Source organism: Globicephala melas, chromosome 8 (genome assembly GCF_963455315.2).
Source record: "Globicephala melas chromosome 8, mGloMel1.2, whole genome shotgun sequence".
Classification (NCBI taxonomy): Eukaryota; Metazoa; Chordata; class Mammalia; order Artiodactyla; family Delphinidae; genus Globicephala; species Globicephala melas.
In genome coordinates, this window is record NC_083321.1 from 52,278,034 (window position 1) to 52,298,226 (window position 20,193).

A 20,193-nucleotide genomic window follows, 5' to 3' on the forward strand; every position below is an offset into this window, starting at 1 on the left:
TTGGCGATGTGAATGGGGGTGATATTTAAGGTGATGAGAATAACGATGATGGTGGTGGTTACGGTGGGAATTTTCACGGTAATGTCGGTTATTACGATGTTAATAATGGTGATGACAGAGTTCAACCATTGGAATTTCAACCATTTTTTCAAAAACTACTTAAGTATCTACGGGGCCAAGAACAAATGGGACACTGCTGGCAGTGACAGACCCCCGCCCTCTCCTCTCCCAGAGCCCCCTTCCCCAGCCCAGAGCATCTTTGAGCAGAATGCCTGGCCTCCAGCTGACTGCCCTTGGCCGCGTGTCTTTCCAGGGTGAGGACGCCTCCTCTGAGCGGAGCCCTGGGGAGTCCCCAGAGAAGAAGGATGGCCTAGCCCAGATTGCCCCAGACTTGACTGTCATCCAGTTTATCAAAGGTGAGTGAGCTGAGGCCAGAGGTGGGGCCAGAGGGGCACATGGGACTGTACAGGATCCAGCCCTTCCAGCCTTTGTTGATTCACCTTCCACAGCTACAGGCCCTTCATGAGCACCATATATCCCTGGTCAGTCTTTGCTCAAAGGGTCCCCTTTGCCTGGAACATCATTTTTTTTATCACCACCTATTAAAATCTTTCTTGTCCCTCTAGGTCAAACCACTCTGTCCTTCCCCCAGCCTGGCTCTCTCTCCTCTAGGCTCTCCGGACCTCAGGACTCCTGTGTCAGCTCAGATCTGGACTGTCCAACCCTTCTACCAAGCAGTGAGCTCCTGAGGCTCAGGGCCTGTGCCGGCTCATCTGTGACCCCTCTTCTCCTCCCACCATGGAGCCTGCAAACAGGAGGCTCTCAGTAAATATTTATTTTTATTAAAGTCCTTGGCTGTGGCATGGGCCAAAGGAGCTCTGGGCTGAAGTCCAGAAATCTGGGCTTTTGTCCTGGGCCCTTGCTCCTCTCTGGGCCTCAGTTTCTCCATCTGTGCAGTGAGAGGTGAGATCCATGTCACTCTGACCCTGAGACTATGAACTCAATTGATCAATAACCAGGGTCCATGTTGTGACCACACCATCCTTTCTAAAGGGTCTGATCCCACAAACACTGAGTGCCTGTGGTGCGCCAGAGCACTGGACAGCGAGTCAGAAGACCCAGTTCAGAGGCCTGCCCCTGACGCTGACCCGCGTACGATCTTTTACAAGTTACTTTCCTCCCCTAACCAGAGTTTCCTCATCTGAAAGACTGGGTCAGTAATCCTTGCTCTGCCTCTCTCAAGGACGGTTAGGAGACTCAAATGGGAGGATGAATGGAAGGTCCTTCATATGGATTAAAAAAGTGTGCTTATATTGATACGATACAATTATTCTTTCAGTCATCACCCCTGCCCTCCTGTTATAATTCTGACCATATCCCAGGACAGTAAGTTGAGTTGCCTGTGGTTTAGGAGGGTGATAACTACAGAGTTTGCTTGAACCACCCCCCATCCCCAAGGAATTCTGCAATAGGAAGTTAATTAGGCCCACTTCTTGGGGCCTAAGTTTTGATACTGAGGTGCCAGTGATCTAGCCCCTGGTTCTCCAGTACTCTCAGGGAAAGGGGGGCCTGGAACCCAAGAGGCTGGGCCTAGAGGCAAGGGCTTAGACTCCCTAACCTCAGGTCACCCCCAGCTGCTAGAAGGCCCTAGTGTGCTGTTCCATGGAAGAGCTTGTTAATCATTGCTTTGGCTTCAGCCCAGAGGAAAGCTGGGGCAAGTTGCTGAAACTGGATCCTGGAGCAGGTGTCCTGGGCCAGATTATCTCTGATGGTTTCAGCTCCTGCATGATCCTAGGGGAGACCACGGCATGGCTGGCACAGGCCCTGTGGCTGGTCAGCCACCCTGGCTTCTGGGCTTTCTGCTGAGCTCCAGAGGTGCCAGTCTGATCCAAAGGCTTGGCCTTGACCACCTAGGATCAGTGGGGAGGCAGAGGGAGGAGGAAACATGGTCCTTCTGCTGGAGGAGTCCTAAACTCAGGGGAAGACAGTCTCTGAGCTAAGGAAAGGCTATCTGATGGGGGAGACATAGTTCCTGAGCTGGGAGAGGCCCTGTTTGATGGGAGAGACACAGGTCCCTGTCTGATGGAGGGTACATAGTCCCTGAATGGAGGGAGAACTTGTCTTGTCTAATGGAGGAGACCTGGCTTCTTTGCTGGAGGAGGCCCCTGTCTGATAAGGGAGACATAGGCTCTCAGTGGACAGAGGCCCTGGCTTGTCTGATGGGAGGAGACATTGTGCTGACTTAAGGGAAGCCCCTGTCTAGTGGGAAAGAAAGTCTCTGAGCTAGAGACAGCCCTGGAGTTCCCCTTCAGGCATCCTTATCTAAACTAAAGGCATAGCCCTGCCCTCCAGAAATTTTCCATCTGTTCTAGGGACAGGTTGCAGATGCTGAAGAGAGATAGAGGATGGGGACAAAGTGTACTACAGTGATGAGCACAGGAGAATGGGACGGAAACAGTCCATGAGATGGAGCCCTCTGGAGTCAGGCAGCCAGAGGCATGGGTACGCAGGACGGGGTGGGAGTGGAGGGATAGAAGGGACAACGACCCTTACACGAGGAGCCAGGAAGCTCCCAGCAACTCCTGGCCTGGCCCAGACCTTCCTAGACGAACTTGGGCGAGTCCCTGCCCTCTCTTGGCCCTACTTGCACCATGAGGTCACCCATACAGCTTGGGCCAAGCCCAGGCTGCTCCTGGCCAGGACAGCTCAAGGAGGGAGGCAAGCTGGGGCAGCTCACTGGGGTGAAGGCCCGGCGTCACTCCCTCCCCACTCCAAGAGACGCTGAGTGCACTGCGTGTGTGGCAAGGAACCGAGGACGGGAGGAAGGCCTGGGACAGGAAGAGGGGGAATTCCACAGCCCCAGCTCCCAGCCACCCTGCCCAAGAAAACAGTTCTTGGCCAGGCCCAGGGGGCTAGGGAACCAGCTGGCTTGGCTGGCCATGCTCTGAGGACAGAAACTCCCTGGCCCTGAAGCTGCAGGAACTGAAGGGAGCCCTGCTTTCACCCCCACTCGGCCCAGAGGAGCCCATGGCCATCTCCCCCCACCAGCCCAGCCTGGCAAGTGTTTAAAGCTCCTCTGGTGCCTCTTCTTCTTTTTTTTAATTTAAAAAATTTTTTTTTATTTTTATTTTTTTATTGTCTGTGTTGAGTCTTTGCTGCTGCACTCGGGCTTTTGTCTATCTGCAGTGAGCGGGGGCTACTCTTCGTTGTGGTGCCCGGGCTTCTCATTGCGGTGGCTTCTCTTGTTGCAGAGCACTGGTTCTAGGCATGTGGGCTTCAGTAGTTGTGGCACGTGGGCTCAGTAGTTATGGCTCGTGGGCTCCAGAGCGCAGGCTCAGCGGCTGAGTCACACGGGCTCAGTTGCTCCACGGAATGTGGGATCTTCCCGGAGCAGGGATCGAACCACTGTCAGGTGGATTCTTAACCACTGCACGACAGGGAAGCCCCGATGCCTCTTCTTAGAAAGGCCTTTTCTCCTCTCTCCCTCATACCTTATGTCTAACTTCATCTCGCCTCCTGAGGGCAGAAACACATCTTTCTCTTTTGTTGTTGGTGGAGAGAAAATCCCACAAAGCCTTCTGGTCCAGTCACCTCGGCTACCCCTGCTGATGAAGGCCCTGAAGCTCAGAGTTCAAGACCAACCCAATGTCATGTGCCCTTCAGTTTAGCAGACTTGCAGCGAGGGAGACCTGTACACAGGCATTGGTTTAGGAGGCAGCATGGGAGCGGAGGGCTTCAAAGCCAGAGCCGTCTCGTCTGTTCTTGTTTCCATGCTTTTGCCCCGGCTGTGCCCCTATAGGAATTCGTTCCCCTCCACCTCTCCAGATCCTCTCATTCTTCAGACCCTTCCTCTGTCCTACCTGCAAGAAGCTGCCCAGCACCAGGCCTGCTGAGCTTCCACCTTCTCTGGAGGTCTTAGGTTCTGCTCCAACATTTTGCTATTTGATCACCTATTAGTCTGTATGTCCATTCATCCATTCTCTCGTTCATTCATTCTCTCACTCATTCCATAAGTATACTACTATATACCCCGGGCTGTGGAGATTCAACGATGGACGCAACAGATAAAAATCCCTGCTCTAAATGAAGCTTACATTCTGCTGGGGTGACAGTAGAATGGCTAAATGAGTAAAGTGTAGTATATTAGGTAAAGTGCTGTGGAGAAACATAAACTAGGAATGGGGAAATCAGGGGAGTGGGCGCTGTCCCATGTTGGGGACACAGAAGGGAAAACAAAGGCCTGGGTTGGCTTGGAAAGAGCTATTGCAGGACAGGATGGAAAGGACTGAGTGGGGGTAAAAATGAGATGAATAAGTAGAACAGAAGATATGAGATGGGATGAGATGAATGAGACAGAATCAAATGGGATGGTATAGAAGGGAACTACATGGAATCGCATTTTGAGTAGAACTGAGTGGAAAGAAGTGCGATTGAATAAAATGCAGTCTAACTCAGTGGAATGGAAAGCAACCGAATTTCAAAGACGGAATATTATTACATGGAAAGGAGTCAAATGTAATGGGATGGAACTGAATGCAACAGAATTAAGTGGAATGAGATGGGATGGAAGGAATGGAACAAATTGAACAGGCAGGATGGGACGGAAACACGTGGCGTGGCCAGTCCACTCTGACCTTCCCTCCCCTCACCCCAACAGTCTTTCCCAGGGTGATGCTGCGGACCCTGCGCCACCCCATCTTCCTGCTGGTGGTCCTGTCCCAGGTGTGCATGTCGTCCATGGTGGCAGGCATGGCCACCTTCCTTCCCAAGTTCCTGGAGCGCCAGTTCTCCGTCACAGCATCCTATGCCAACCTGCTCATAGGCTGCCTCACCATCCCGTTGGCCATCGTGGGCATCGTGGTGGGGGGCATCCTGGTCAAGCGCCTCCGCCTGGGCCCCATGCACTGCGGCACCCTTTGCCTGTTGGGGGCTCTGTTCTGCCTGCTTCTCAGCACGCCCCTCTTCTTCATGGGCTGCTCTACCCACCAGATTGCAGGCATCAACCACCAGCCTGGGTGAGTATGTGCCAGAGCCTGTGAGTAAAAGCTGCAGGAGGGTGCCAGGGACACGGGAGGGGGTGGCCCGGATAAGGCCAGGTCAGTGGGGCGCCCCCCACCTCAAACCTCCCCTCCCCTCCCCTCCCCGCTTGGCTCAGCTGTGAACAGTGGGACTTGTCTCCTGAATGCTCCAGGGAAGGTGTCAGGCACCCCTAGGTAGGGACGGGACTTCGTGGGCAGGGCAGCTCAGGCCTGGGGCGGGGTGGAAGATGAGGCAGGACAAGGCCACTTATGTGGACGGCACAGGTAAGAAGGCCCCTATCAGGAGTGCTGCAGAGGGGACTTATGCCCTGGGAAGGAGTTGGCCTGGAGACTTCAGAGATCCTTGGTCCTTAGAGGCTGGGAGCTAAAATTCTGCTGTTCCATGACCCTAAAATTCCAGAGTTCTTTTCCACATCTGTGGGGCAGCACCTGCCTCTACCCTCCAGGGGGAAAGCCTCTGATGCCTATCTCCCTTCTCCTTCCCCCACCCCGCCCACAGCCCTCCACAGACACAGACCCTCTCCCCTGGGAACCGTCTTGGAGAGAGTGTTGGAAGTTCCATTGCTGCCTCTTCTCCGGAATGATTTTGTTTTTCCTGGGAAACTGCTCCAGGCTTAGGTTGGCCCAACACCCAGCTAGAATCCCCCAACTTGCTCTGTTCTCTCCTCTCCCTTGGCATCTCCTCCCTCCACCCAGGGGCCAACTTTCCACACCTGGGGCTCCTTCTGTGTGACTGCGGGGGCCTCAGCCCAGGAATGCTCAGCCCTTGCCACTTCTGTCCCAGCTCCCACCTTGACGACCTCTCCCCCATCTCCCTTCCCTCTCCCCTCCTTCCCTGTCCCTTCTCCTTTTCCCAAAGGTCCAGGGTGGGTCCTTCTATCTGCAGAGCCTTGTTCTAGGCACCGAGGTGGGGTTTCAGCCAGGCCCTCGTGAAGCCCCTGGTCTGACGAGGGAGCCAGGACATTTTCATGATTTTTAGAGTAAAAAGTAAATGAATATTTCACCACAATTTTTTAAAAAAGCAAATGGGGAAAAGTGAGCCTACCTCACATGCCTCATTTATCTCTTCTTCTGAAGCCTCTCACCCTGACCCTGACATCTCATCTCATCCAGGTTCTCATCTATATTCTTGCAATTTATTCAGCTTTGGGTTATAATTCATTGAAGAAGCCTTTGGGGACCAACTGAACAAACTGAGAATTTCTCAAACTCCAGAACAACTAATGGTACCAACAGCTGCTGAGAACTGAGGGTCTCCTACACGTCCAGCTCCTCCCGTATTCCGTATTATTAAACCCTCACGGGATCTCCGGGATGGGTCTTACCATTATCCCCATTTCACAGATGAGGATAGCAAGGCTCAGAGAGGTGGAGTCACCTCCCTTCTGATCTCCTGCCCCTGGGCATCCCTGTCCCCGGTCAGACTAGAGCGGAGTCACTCCTGGGACTTGGGGGCAGGCCCCCAGAAGGGAGTCAGGTGGGTCTAAAATGTGCCCTAGACAGTGAACAGGGCAGTGAGAGTGAGGGAAAGGTCATGAGACTGCAGGATGGCGATGGGAAGGGGAACCTGCAGAGCTGACAGAGAAACTGAGGCCAGAGAGAGGCAGGAACAGGTCGGAGATCCCACAACTACTCAGGTACTCTGACTGGGCCCCTCACATACAGTTCTAATTTTCCCAGAAAAGGAAGCAGTCCAGCTCGTTGAGATAAAGGCACTTTTCATCTGAGACTAAATTCTGAGAAGAATTTACCTCATGTTCCCTAAAAGAAAGGGTCATTGAGGAGCAGAGATGTTTGCAGAAGCAGCTCAAAGACTTGTAGGGTCTTGGGGCTGGAAGGGGGTCTCAGAGCCTCTGGTCCAGACTCTGCTCCCCACTTCTCCCATTGGAGGCCTCTTGCAGCTTCCACTGCAAGGGGCTCACAATTGCCTGTCATGGAGCAGCTCTGACAGTGAAAAACCTCTGTGTGGAGCTGAAATCTCTGACCATGGCCGTCAGGGGAGGTTTCAGGGCTGAGGGAGCCCTGGCTCGTGGCCTGAGGGAGGGAGAGCCAGGCCAACCTTGCCGGCCTTCTCTCCCACCAGTGCCCAGCCTGGGCTGGAGCTGTTTCCAGGCTGCACGGAGCCCTGCTCCTGCCCGTCAGACGACTTTAACCCTGTCTGTGACTCCAGCGCTCGGGTGGAGTACCTCACGCCCTGCCACGCAGGCTGCAGGAGCCGGGTGGTCCACGAGGCTCCGGACAAAGGCCAGGTGGGTCAGGCCTCTGGCCGCTCCCTCTGCCTCCCATGGGCTCTGCCTTCCCCACCTCTGTGCGCCTGCCCCGCTCCCAGCTCTGAATGGTCTCACTCTGGCTCGTCTCTCTGTCTGTGTCATCTGTCTCCTGCTGGCAGATGTAGAACTTTATTCTTTCAATAAGCTTTCATTGCCAGCCTGGGCCCAGCTGTGTGCCAGGGCTCAGAGCACAGAGGTGAACCAAATCTGGCCCCGGCTGTCTATGCAGGGGAGGGGTAGAAGGAAGTAACTCAGGAATTCCAGGGGTGGTGATAGGCGGGAGAGGTGGTCCCCACAAGTACAGACAAGGATGCAAGGAGATACATCCCACCTGGGAGGGTCCCAAAAGGCCTCACGGGACGTGGCAGGTGTGCTGGATCTTCAAGCGTGGGCAGGCAAACTAGGGAAGGGCTTTCCAGGCAGGGAGGGCACATCACATGGTACACACACACACACACACACATACAGTGTTTCAAGAAACTGCAAAGAAATTATTGGAGCAGAAGCATAATGGTTCATGGAGGGAAAGCAAAGCCCAGACTAGGAAGGGCCTTGAATGCCAGGCCACGAGTGGGGCCTTCATCTGGAGAGCAGTGCGGAGACTTGGGTGGGTTTCAAGCAGGGGAGTGACAGGGTCAGACCTGTGTCTGATCACATTTGAGGCCATAGTGCAGAGGAAGGTGAACAGAATGCAGGCCAGGAGACAGGGAGACCAGTGGGGAGGCTGGAGCAATGAGCCCATTCAGTCAGTCAGTCAGTCAGTCAACAACAAACCTTCGTGGAGCCTCTCCTTTGTGCCAGGCCCTGTGCTGGGGGCTGAGGACAGACTCAGAGCCAAGGGTTCCTGCTGTCAAGGAACTCCCGGGGATGCGGTTGTGGGAGAAAGGAGGAGTGGACAGCGTAACCAGCAGCAGTGCGTTCTACGTGAATCTTAGAAGGACCACCAAGACCAGCTGGTTCCTCCTCTCCTTTCCTCTCATTGCCCCCAAAGGACAAGTGGGGACAATGCTCACCTTCCTCAGGCCGCCCCCCACCAGCTGGAATAAAGCATGTGTGTGTGGGTGTGGTGTCAGGCTGGTTGTTATGACAACGCCTCCCTCTCTCCGGAGAGCCCCACTCCCATCATGCAGAACCCCTGCCATTGTGTCCTGCTGGGCATCCGCATCTAAGCCCAAGACTCCTACAGGGAGAGACCTGGGCCCCACGGGCTGGCGCAGAGTAAAGCACCTGGTTGATGTTATTTCAGAAACCAGCAAGGCACCACCTGAGCTGTGTAAACTGTTCGCATTTGGAATAATCGCAATCCAGGCTTTCGAGCCTCCTAGCACTTACTGTCCTGACTTGGTTTGATCTCCCTGAGACCCTTCCAAAGTCCCCCAGGCCCTGGCAGCTGGGGTTGGATCCCCGAGGCAACAGTGAACTCCTGCGGATAGGGGCCTGTGAGCACTGTGGCCAGGCCACCTGGTTCAAATCCCTGTTCTGCCTCTAACTGGCTCTGTTACCTTAGGCAAATTTTTTAATCTGTGCCTCAGTTTCCTGGTCTGTGAAATGGAGGTGATAGTATCGAGTGCCTACTATATACCAGGCACTGTGCTAATGTTTTACCCGGATAAATTCATTAAGTGAAGAGCCACATGACATAATCCATGAAAAGCACTCAGCACGGTGCCTGAGGAATTTTAAGCATGCAGTAATACACACTTCTATTATGCCCATTATACAGATGGGGAATGGAGGCCCAGGAAAGGACCAGGCATGGCCCAAAGTTTTAATGCCAGAGCTGGGACTAGAGCTGAGGGCTCTGGCCTCTGAGCCCAGCCCCCTCTCCAGTGCATCCTCAGAGGTTGTGTTGGGTATAGTATTTGGAGGAGGGTGTAGCTGAGTCCTGGTCAGCACTCACGAACGGTCACCCTGGCCTGGAATTGTCTGTTGGTGAGCCTGCCTCCTCAGGCCAACCTGAGCTACTCAGCACAGAGGTGGATCAGTCAGTGTCCAGCACGGCTGCGCTCAGTAACAATTTATGAATGAATAAATGTGAGATTGGAAGGCTGGCGGCATCTAGGGCTCAGGGGGTGGGGTCCTAGGGAGTGAGAATCGGAGGCAGCTGGAGAGATTAAAGTCATTCATAAGACGAACTTCCTGCCATGGAATTAGATGAATATGAATGAAGGGCTGGGAAAACCCCAAGAGAAAGGCCTCTAGCTTTTTTATCTCTCCCAGCAACCTTCTGCCTCCAGAAAAAAGAACAGGATGATTCTCTTCCGATAACCTGGCCTTGGCATATTTCTCCACTTACCTGTCCCTTTATTGTATCTCCGACCCAGTGGCTTCCTCAGCCCGTGGTGAAGGTCCAGACAGTGTGTGCTCAGGGGGGCAGGCACATATGGCAGCATAGCCTTGTCGTGCAACGCCAAGCGCCCAAACACCCAAGCTGGAATCCTAGGTCTCCAATCTCTCCTCTCTCTCTCTGTCTCTGTCTCTCTCTCTCCCTGTCTCTTTCTCTCTCACCTTGCCCTAATTCCACCTTCTAAATACCTCTCAAATCAGAATCCTTTTCTCCTTCCCGCTCCCCCTCCCTCCTGCCTCTCTACCAGCCTCCCCAATCAGGTCCATCCTCTTGCAACAGCCAGAGCAGCTTTTGTGCTATCAGGTCTTATCTCTCCCGTGCTTCAAATCCTTCCAAGGCTCCCAGCATCCATCTCAGGGCTTCCCAGCCCTTTTCACATTGGGAAGAGTCTCAAGCTGCCAAAGCTGGAGGTGAGAGGCCCAGAGAGTTCCAGCTGCCTGGAGTTCACCAGGTCACCCTGAGGGCTGATGTGTTCCCTGCACGCCTGTCGCTCAGCTGAGGCCGAGGTCTCTGGGGCACACTGGTTGGGAAACTGTGATCTAGGGGCAGAAAAGAAAAGCCAGGTCTTCCTGGCTCAGCTTTGCTCCCGTTGAGGCATCTGAGGACACTGGTGGTCTAGACCAATTCTGAAAGAATCTGAAAAAAGGTGGTTTTCCAGGCCACCTTGGGGCTGGGAGTGAGGGTTGCAATCAAACGCGAGCCTGAGGACATTTCATTGCACTTTTGAAAAGGGTCAGTTTTTCCTCATTCTTCAGCCTTTGGTGGGGCCCCAGTTTTCCAGGCGTCTCCTATTAGACTTTTCACCTGACAGGAAGGAGGGCTAGGACTTGTCCTCTGGCCCTGTAGCCCCCAACCTCAGAAAGCTGTGCTCTATGGCACAAGGTTCTGCAAACACCTGGCGGCCAAACCTTGTTTCAGGCCTCTGCTCGCCTCTCTGGGTTTGCCTCACTTAGTACTGAACCTGAGTATTTTTTCCTTCCTGCCAGCTCATAGATGCTCTCAGGACATTGTTTTCATTATTTTATTTTATCCAGCATTTTAGATTGCTGTCAGCAGGATGACTGACAGGGCACCTAGTCCACCCTGCTTCTGGAAACAGCAGTCAGGTTCTCTTTCGTGTCCAGGGTTCTTCACAGTGTGGCCCCAGCACACACACACCCCACACCCCATGCAAAGAGAAGGCAGAGAAGGCCTCCCCTCTGCCTTCTCTTTGCATGCATTCTGCTCCCGACAGAAGGAAAGATTTGCTGGCTTCTTTCATGCCACTGTGATTTTACATTTAGCTTTCCCTCTACTCATTCCAATTTTCCTCTTGGTGAACTCCTATTCATTCCTCAAGACCCGAATCCAACACCCCTCTTTGGCGAAGCCTTCCTTGCGCCTCCCTTACCTGCTGAACCAAGACTCCCACTGATGTTATCTGCCCCTCTCCATCCTGTGCTTGAATCTCTCCTTGAGAATCCACTCTAGGATCCAGTGCCCTGGAAGACCTCAGTAAAGCGGGAAGGGGGAACACTGAACTGGAAAATCTGAATTCTTCCTCAAAATACTTTGTTGCTTTAATTCCTTGCACAGAAAGTCAGGAATTTGGAACATTCTGACATCACCAGGTGAAAGAATGAGTGAGTGTATGTGGTGTATGAGTGTGTGTGAGTATATAAGTGTGTGAGCATGTGTGTGGGGTGTGAGTGTATGTTTGACAGTATGTGTGTGTATATGTAGTGAGTGTGTGTGTATGTGTATGAGAGTGTGAGTACAGAGGTATGTGTGTGAGTGTGTATGTGTGTGTGCTGTGTTGGGGGTGACTCTCTTCTAGTTCCCTCTCCCTGTCCTCTTCTCCACGTCCCCTCTCCCCACAGCCTCAGCCTGGGCTCAGCCCCTTTGTGTGCAAACAGCCTGTGTACCTGTCAGGCTGCTCAAGCCATCCTGACTGAGCCAAGGGGTCAGAAATCCCAGCATCCAGCCAGCTCTGCCCCAGTTTGTGTGTGTCCACGGGTCTCTCATAAGCCTCCTGGGGCCTCACCCCTTGGCCAGCTGCTTGTCCTTAGAGGTTCCTGAAGGCTCTTCTTCCCCCCTCCCCACCCTAGGTCTTCTACACCAACTGCAGCTGCGTGGTAGGGGGCGGCCCTGTGCCAGCGGGCTCCTGCGACTCGGCCTGCAGCCACCTCGTGCTGCCCTTCATGATCCTGGTCAGCCTGGGTGCCGCACTGGCTAGTGTCACCCACACACCGTCCTTCATGCTCATCCTAAGGTGAAAGCAGGGGCGTGCTGGAACCAGTGCACACCAAGAGGTTCTTAACCACAGGCAGGATAAGGGATCCTGAGGGAGGTGTTCAAAGAAGGAGGTGTCCTGGCCCCCAAAGCAGACCAGACTCTCACTGTCCTGTCTACATCCTCATGGCAACTGCTGAGGTGAAGTTTTCTCCCCATCTTACAGATAAGAAAACTGAGGCTCAGAGAAATTCAGGAGCTAGCCCCGGGTCATGTAGCAAGTTTTGGGTGGAATAGTACTGATGCCAAGGCCCAGAGCCCAGACCCCTACTTTCCCCAGAGGAGGAGAGGCCACACCTAAGCCCCTGCCCTGGCCTCCAGTCACAGTGAGGAGGAAGTGGGGGAGCGTCACCTGACTCTCCACCCCACCCGACCTGCAGTGAGCTGGTCACAGGTGGTGCACCTAGAAATCCAAACCCCATCAGTGTGGTCTACGACTGTTCCACTTCAAGTCAACAAGCACTAGGTGCCCACTGTGGACCCAGCCTGTGCTGAGCACTGCCTCTTGGTCCAAGATCTTTCTGGCCCTTGTCCTGAGGGTGCCTGCTGGGACTGACAAACTGTCGCCTGAAGCCATAAGAGGACCTCAGAGCAGGATAATTCCAAATTTTCATTATGCTGGGATTATTTTATTCCCCATCTGTTTTCTAGAAAATTAGAAGGGGAATGGAGCCCCTTACAATGTTAGAAGGCATGTAGATCCGTAAACCAGGCTGGCTGCAAGAGCAAAAGTAGAGGAGTCAGATGCCCCAGCAGGCAGGCTGATTAAGAGAAGTTCATGCAGGCAGTGTACGGCACAAATTCCAACCCTTGACAGCCATCAGCCGTGGGGTCTTGGCCAAGTCACTCAACCTGTCTAACTATCTGTCAGTTTCCTCACCTGTAAAATGGGCCTCATGCTATACCTCCCATATGCGGGGGACGTGGGGGGCGCAGTACAGAATAACTGAGCCATGGTAAGCACTCCACAAATGCCAGCTGCTGGGATGACTTAGGAAGAGGAGCCAGCGATTGCCAGGGCACCCCAGGCTGAGACATCATAGTGATCAGGGAAGGTAAACGGCGCATCTGGCTGCCCAGCTCAGGTTTTGCCAAGTGTAGGAGGAAGGGGAGAATTTGGTGGGACCAGGGGGTGGGGAGAGAGGGGTGTCTGTGACCGGCAACACAGGGAGGTCAGCACAGGGCCCTGACGGTCAGCGGGTATAGCTGGGACCCGGCTCTGCAGGCTGAAGGGAAGCCACTTCAGAACCTCTGGGGGCAGGCTGGTGCTGGGGGTGGGAGAGAAGGGGATGGTGAGAGCCCCTTGAAGGCTGGAACCCTCTCAATCCTCATGTCACCCTGTCCCTGCTTGTTAGGGGAGTGAAGAAAGAAGACAAGACTCTGGCTGTGGGGATCCAGTTCATGCTCCTGAGAGTTTTGGGTAAAGAATATGCTGGGGACCACCGGTCCAAGGCCCGGGGGGCACAGGGATGAGTGGGGCCTGCTTCCTGACCTTAGGGTTCACTGGCCCACAGGGTCACAGATCCGACCTAGGTACCCTGGAGGTGGGTGTGCAAGCAGCTAGACGGCCCATCAGGGAGCCAGCATCCAATACGAGGGTAAGGGGTGGGCTTGAAGGCTGAAGACTTAATGGCCCTAAAGAGTTATATATACCAGGGAGTGGCAGGGGAGGTACCGGGATGCCAGCTTCCACTGTCCCCTGAACACCTCCTCCTCCAGCCTGGATGCCCAGCCCCGTGATCCACGGCAGTGCCATTGACACCACCTGTGTGTACTGGGCCCAGAGTTGTGGGCGTCGGGCAGTCTGCCACTACTACGACCACGACCTGCTTCGAAACCGGTGAGACCGGGGATAGGGGCTACCAGGGGGCTGTGAGAAAGCTTCTAGAAACACTCTTGGGGTCCCAGGCAGGCCACCAGCAGGGAGGGGAGGTCCACTGGCATCCACCTGCAAGGTGACCGGCGCTCTATACAGTGCTGATCCCACCAGTCCTGCAAGCTAGACATTGTCTCCCCTTTTGATGGATGAGGAAAGGGAGATTTAAGTAAGTGGCCCAAAGTCACACAGCTGATAACTGGCAAAGCTGGGCCTCACCCGTCTGTGCTGGCTGAGTGAGGGGAGAATGAGGGGAGCAGCCCAGGTGTGAGAAAAACAGAGAGTTGGGGTGGGTCAGGAAGATGGCTCTACCTAGGACATAGGAGGCCTAGGATGCAGGCCCCGCTCTGCCTCCCTCATTGCGAGACCTGCCTTTTTGGGACTTAATCTTCCCATCCATACAATGGGGAGCCCAAAGGAACCTGAAGGCAGAGAGGCTGCAGGCCCTGGGATGGATGGGCAGCTGCGGGGAGGGACTTACTAGCAGAGTTGGGAGTAGGGAGCTGTTCACTTCCAGCTCTGAGGAGTGCATGGCTCCAGGAGGGCTTCCTAGAGGAGGAGAAGTCAAGAAGAGTCTTGGTGAATTAGACAAACAGGAGAGGGAATCCTCCTTTTCTTGTGGCAAGTGATGTGATCCAGAGTTGCAACTGTCAGGCCCGCTGAGTCCTGAGAGAGACCCAGAGAGAGGCAGGGCCAGCCCAGGCCATGAGGCAGGGCCAGCCCAGGCCATGAGGCAGTCAGCACAGGGCGGGCAGGCTTCTTTGGAGCCTTTTCCCCCTTCCAAGGAAGGACCCCCATGGGGGTCAATTCTAGGGGCTCCCAGCCAAAGCCATGGTGACAGGGTCCACTGCCCTGGGGCTGGAGGCCTATCCCCCCACCAAGGCCTCAACGTCTCCAACTACATAATGGGTGATGATTGCTGACGCCACTCTGCTTCCAGCCCAAGCACATCCAAGCCCTGAATGGGGAGGTCCTGAGTTCAAGGGTCACTTGCTCTTTCCCAGGTTCATCGGCCTCCAGTTCTTCTTCAAGACAGGCTCTCTGGCCTGTTTCGCCTTGATTTTGGCCATCCTAAGGCAGCAGGACAAAGAGGAGGGGACCAAGGCGACCATACCCAACCCTGGCCTACAGCAGCAGCTGTTAGCGTCAGGGGCAAAGAAGGAGCCTGAGGAATCCAGAGTGTGAGCTGTCCCAGGGCCCCATTCTGGCCGGGAGTAGCAGCCATGGCGAGTACCTCCTCTGGGCCCTTTGCCTGAGATTGGGGGTTGGGAGCCCTGTTTTCCAATTATGAGTCCTCCACTAACTTGCTGTGTGGCTTTGAGCAAGCCACTGACCCTTTCTGGGCCTTTGTTGGCTCACCTGAACCAAAGAGTTACTTGCGGGTTTGTTGTTTTGGCCACTTCTGAAGCTTGAGGGTCTTCCCCCTCTTCTCCCCCAGCCACACAGGCTGACCTGAAACCAGGCTTTCCTGGGTGGAAGGACTGCATATCTTTCCCCCAGGGCCCGAGGATAGAGAAGTGGACAATAGTAGGCCAGGCTGCCCCGCCTACTGGGTCCTGGCCCTGATCTACTGCTCACCTGGAACACCCTCTCTGAGCCTCAGCCTCCCAGCCTCCATCTCTGTCAGGTGGCAATGAACTTGTCAGCTTTCAGGCCTCTTCAGCTGTGACCATCTGTGTGGCCAGGACAGACTCAGGTCTCCTCCCCAGCCCCGCTCAACCTGGACTTGGGGCCAGTACAGCCTCTGTTGAGAAGTGTCCATTTGGCGCCCCCTGGAGGCAGAGCCCTGAGCTTTGGGGAGCCGCCCTGGGGAGGGAACTGGTCCCACTCAGGACATCCAGGCTAGGCGGGGCCTTCAGGAAACCTGGTGTGAGGTCCCCAGGGGCCTTGGCCATGCAGGGAGCCTCACTCTCTGGAGTCAGGAAATCCCAGCCCTTGCCCTCAGGCAGCCCCAGTCTGGGTGAGGCCTATTCTCTGCCTGGTGGAGAGGGGGACCCAGCTCCCACATTGGGGCATTTTCTAATTTCAAAGACCAAACAAACTCAGCATAGACTCACTGGTACCCATGCATTGCCAAGACTTCACACACTTGACCTGGGCCCACCAAAGCCACTTTGACTTTTGTGACTAGAATCCTAATTTCACCATTTCCTCCCAGGCGCCTGATTCTATGTCACCTGGGGTTGTGTAGACAATGTCTGGTTCTGTGACACCCACATTTTGGGGTAACATCTGGTTCTCTGTGATGCCTGGGTTGGCGTAAGAACCTGTTCTTTGTGATGCCTGGGCTTGTGATCTAGAAGCACTAATGCGTGGCTCTGTGTAATAAGTGGGTCTGTGGGATGCTTGGGTCTGAAGAGACAAGTCCTTGTCTGTGTCAGGCCTTGTCTTGCCTTGTCTTGTTTTATGGCTAGTCTTATCTGGCCTGATTATCTCTCTGGGATGGGGAGAGAGTTTCCCAATCTGCTTCCAGCCCAATCTAGTTGCTTGGGAGGCAAGAGACAGGGAGTCAGAAGCAGGAGCTTCCCAAATCCATGTCCAGCCCTGTGCTGTGGACCAGGGGGGAAGCTGGGGGTTTGGGGGCACACGTGGCCCTGGCCCTCTGTGCAGCTCTCAGCGGCAGGGCTTTGAGGCTATGCCACATGAAAGAAGAGGGAGGTACAAAAGTTCTAATTCCCATTTTTGTTCTGCTGGTTGTTACCTTTAAATGTCTAACAGATATCTGAGCCTGCATTTATCAGTGCCAAGAATTTCCGAGTCTCTTCCAACAAGATGAGGCTGTTTGTATGTTCATATTCCTCCTCCTTCCCTCTTGTTTCCCAGGTTTTGCAGAAATAATCTGGAATTATAGATATAGCTTATTATTAAATTTGTTCTTGCATAATGTGTCTTCCGTTACAAAAATCCTTTCTTCCAAACTGCATTAAGGTTTGCAACAACCAGATTATTTCCAGTTATTTAGATTTAAGGTTTGCTGGATTCATTGCTCACCGTTATTTCTCGTAGATTACATCTTCCCCTACCTGTATATTCTGGTCTAATTTTTGTTCGGCTCGACTACTTTCTCTAGTAATGGTTTCAGAAGTGGAATAATGTCGCAAGGCTTTCCCAGTCCTCACCTGTCCAAACTGTCATTCAGGTTTTACAGAAGAGGAGATGGTTCAGAAAGGATAAGCAACTTGCCCAAGATCACACAAAATAAATGTCAGAGCCAGGATTAGATCTAGATTTTGTGGGAACTGACGCTCACACAATTTGGGGAGTCCTCTTTAAGAAAAAGAGCACAAAATTAGGTAAGAAGGTGAATATTTACTTAGAATGAAAAAAGAAGTCAAAACAAATACATCTCACAATTCAGAAAAATAGCATAAGATTGTTTACTAACTGCTGTGCATACCTCCAAAATTCTCCCCCTAATGGTTGGAAATATTTTCTATAGACTAGCTTCTGGTTCCATACATTTTAAACCTGTTTCTCCTCTGTTGTCCATATACTTCCAGGGCCAGGCAGGAGAAAACACTTTCATGTCACAAGATGACCTCTGGATATGACACCTTGATGTCACAATGCCAAATGAGTTGGACTGTGGGTAGGAAGATTCCTAGAAGCCATTCTCTATACAGAGGTAGCTAGCAATGATCTATCTATTCATAGAGGTGACTGAGAACCACGTAAATATATCCCAATGAATCCAAATTAAATTGATCCCCAACTCCACTCCCCCTTAGCATTATTCCAGAAATGTCCATGCCAACTGCTTCACATAAAGGGAAACTGGGACACAAGGACACTTGGAGTGGAAAGGACTAGCCATCTTGACCCATTGTGGTGAAAGTGTCTACCTTTGGAAATTTCCTGAGAACTTGACAACAGGAACATATTGATGAAGACTCTCCCAGGGCCTGGGTAGAGGCCGTGGTGCTCAAGCAGTCTTAGCTTCATGCTGAGTCTACCTCTGGGTTGAGCTGAGATTTGAAGAAGACGAGGTACTTGTGCTTAAAATCATCCAGGCTGGTCAGGGAGGAGACTCCAGGAGTAATCACAAGAGAGACATGGGGCTGAGAGCCAGGGGTGGAACAGGTAAGGGCCAGCGACTTCCCAGGGATTCAGGGGGTCCAGGGAGCAGCCCTCTTCCCTGACATGGCCTCTGGCCAATGAGAAGCCGCAAGCAATTACACCTGTGAGTTCACTTTCTTCTCACCCTGTCCCTGAGAGTTGGAGGAGAAGGCATTAAGTCTCCTACTAGATTCTATGGTGGTAAAATCCAGCAGAGAACAGGACTGGAACCAGAATGAAGATCCTGACACCTGGTCCGGAGTTCCTTTAGGCTGTAGACTCATGCTGGGAAGTTGCAGGGCAGGCAGATACCAGGGAGCCAGGAGCCATGATTGGAGCACAAATAAACGAGGAGCAAGAACTGGGACTTCCCTGGTGGCGCAGTGGTTGAGAATCCGCCTGCCAGTGCAGGGAACACGGGTTCAATCCCTGGTCCGGGAAGATCCCACATGCCGTGGAGCAACTAAGCCCGTGCGCCACAACTACTGAGCCTGTGCTCTAGAGCCAGTGAGCCACAACTACTGAGGCTGCATGCTGCAACTACTGAAGCCCACGCACCCAGAGCCCGTACCCTGCAGCAAGAGAAGCCACCGCAATGAGAAGCCTGCTCACTGCAATGAAGAGTAGTCCCCGCTTGCCGCAAGTAGAGAAAGCCCGCGCGCAGCAACGAAGACCCAACACAGCCAAAATAAATAAATAAAATACATAAATAAATTAAAAAAAAAAGAATCTGCCTGCCAAGGCAGGGGATACGGGTTCGAGCCCTGGTCTGGAAAGATCCCACATGCCGCGGAGCAATTAAGCCCGTGCGCCACAACTACTGAAGCCCGCGTGCCTAGAGCCCGTGCTCCGCAACGAGAAGCTACTGCAATGAGAAGCCTGTGCACTGCAACGAAGAGTAGCCCCGGCTCACCGCAACTAGAGAAAGCCCTCACGCAGCAACGAAGACCCAACACAGCCAAAAATAAATAAATAAATTTATTAAAAAAAGAAAGAACCCACAGCACCCTTGACATTCTTTAGACATGTTGAATTCTTTCCCCCTAACAAGCCCCTACATGTGCTCCTCCCTCTACCCAGCTGGCCTTCTTCACATCCCCACCCCATTGTTTGCCTCTCCATCCCGCTTCATGAAGCCCTGTCCAAACTTCCAGACCCAGCTCAAAGGCCACCACCTCCAGGGATGCAGCATGGTATAGGCAACGGGAGTGGGTGGCAACCATCTCAGGGAATCCATTAAAAGGTATAGACTCTCCATTAAAAATGCACACAAACTTATACACAATTGTGCCCCTGATTTCAGAGGTTGGGGATCATTTGAAGCCTAGCTGTAGACCTCCAGTGGAGTGGAGTGAAAAGAACAGAGTTTTAGAGTCAGTCAGATTTGGGTTCAAATCTAGACTCTGCCACTGATTCACGGTGTGACCCCAAACAAGATTTAACTTCTTTGCCTCTCAGTTTCTTCACCTGTAAGGTGAGGTTGATCATTCCTGTCTCTCAGAAGGTATGAAGACAAAATAATGATAACATACTCATTCACAGGCAGTGTACCTAATGATCAATATTTGTAAGTTTCCTTCCCCTTCCCTTGTTCCTGAAAGGAGAACATGGGGGTGGAGGTGGGAGTGGGCAGTAAGGACAGGGAGAGGCACCACTGAGGGGAGGCACCACCCTCGCTCTGCCCTGCCCTGGCTGCAGCTCTGCTTGTCCCCTAATCTTTCTTCCACTGTCAGCCAGGGCTCAGCCTGCCCAGTCTTATCTCTCCCCACAGCCAGCCTGGGACAGCTTTTCTCAGCCAGATTTACATTTTTATTGATTTTCTTTCTCCCTTCCAGAGCAGTCCCTTCCTTCTGTTTCCCCTTTTGCTATAAAATGGGCTAACCCTGGAAGCAGCAGTTCTGGTGCTGGCCAAGAAGTGATGGTTCAAGGATAGATTCATTCACCATACATTCATTTATTTATTCAAACACCCAATCAACCAACAAACCACATGGCTGCTCTATGCCCCTGTGCTGGCACTGCTGGGGGGACACAGCCATGGGTCCAGTACAGGAAACTCCCGGTATAAGCAGACAAGCTGACACATAGTAATAAAAGCATGATTAGTCATATAGGAGGGGGAAGAAGAGGAAGCCACGTATTCTTCCTGGGGTCACCATGGAAGGCTCTCCAGAAAAGGTTAAATCAGAGCTGGCCTTAGAGATTAGGCAGGAAATTCCCAGGTAGAAAAGATGCAAATAGACATGAGAAACAATGGTATGAGCAAAGATAGGAAGGCACAAGAGGGCAGAGTGTGTCTGAGATGTGGTACAAGAGCGATGTGGTTGGGATGTA

General features: G+C 53.0%; 1 protein-coding gene across 3 annotated transcripts in view; it reads left to right on the plus strand.

Annotated features, from left to right (window-relative positions):
* SLCO2B1 (solute carrier organic anion transporter family member 2B1) overlaps positions 1-18,969 on the plus strand; it is a 53,519-nt gene extending 34,550 nt beyond the window's left edge. The window contains exons 8-15 of one of the 3 annotated variants that reach the window (XM_030836063.3): positions 314-416; positions 4,658-5,015; positions 7,123-7,288; positions 11,744-11,907; positions 13,283-13,347; positions 13,647-13,767; positions 14,808-15,029; positions 17,304-18,969. In XM_030836063.3, coding sequence (XP_030691923.1) covers positions 314-416; positions 4,658-5,015; positions 7,123-7,288; positions 11,744-11,907; positions 13,283-13,347; positions 13,647-13,767; positions 14,808-14,988 — 1,158 coding nt within the window. In that variant the 3' untranslated portion in view covers positions 14,989-15,029; positions 17,304-18,969. Of the gene's footprint in view, positions 1-313; positions 417-4,657; positions 5,016-7,122; positions 7,289-11,743; positions 11,908-13,282; positions 13,348-13,646; positions 13,768-14,807 lie in introns of all 3 variants that reach the window. The other 2 variants (XM_030836064.2, XM_060303709.1) reach the window with 2 other exon arrangements.
* Positions 18,970-20,193: the final 1,224 nt, after the last annotated feature.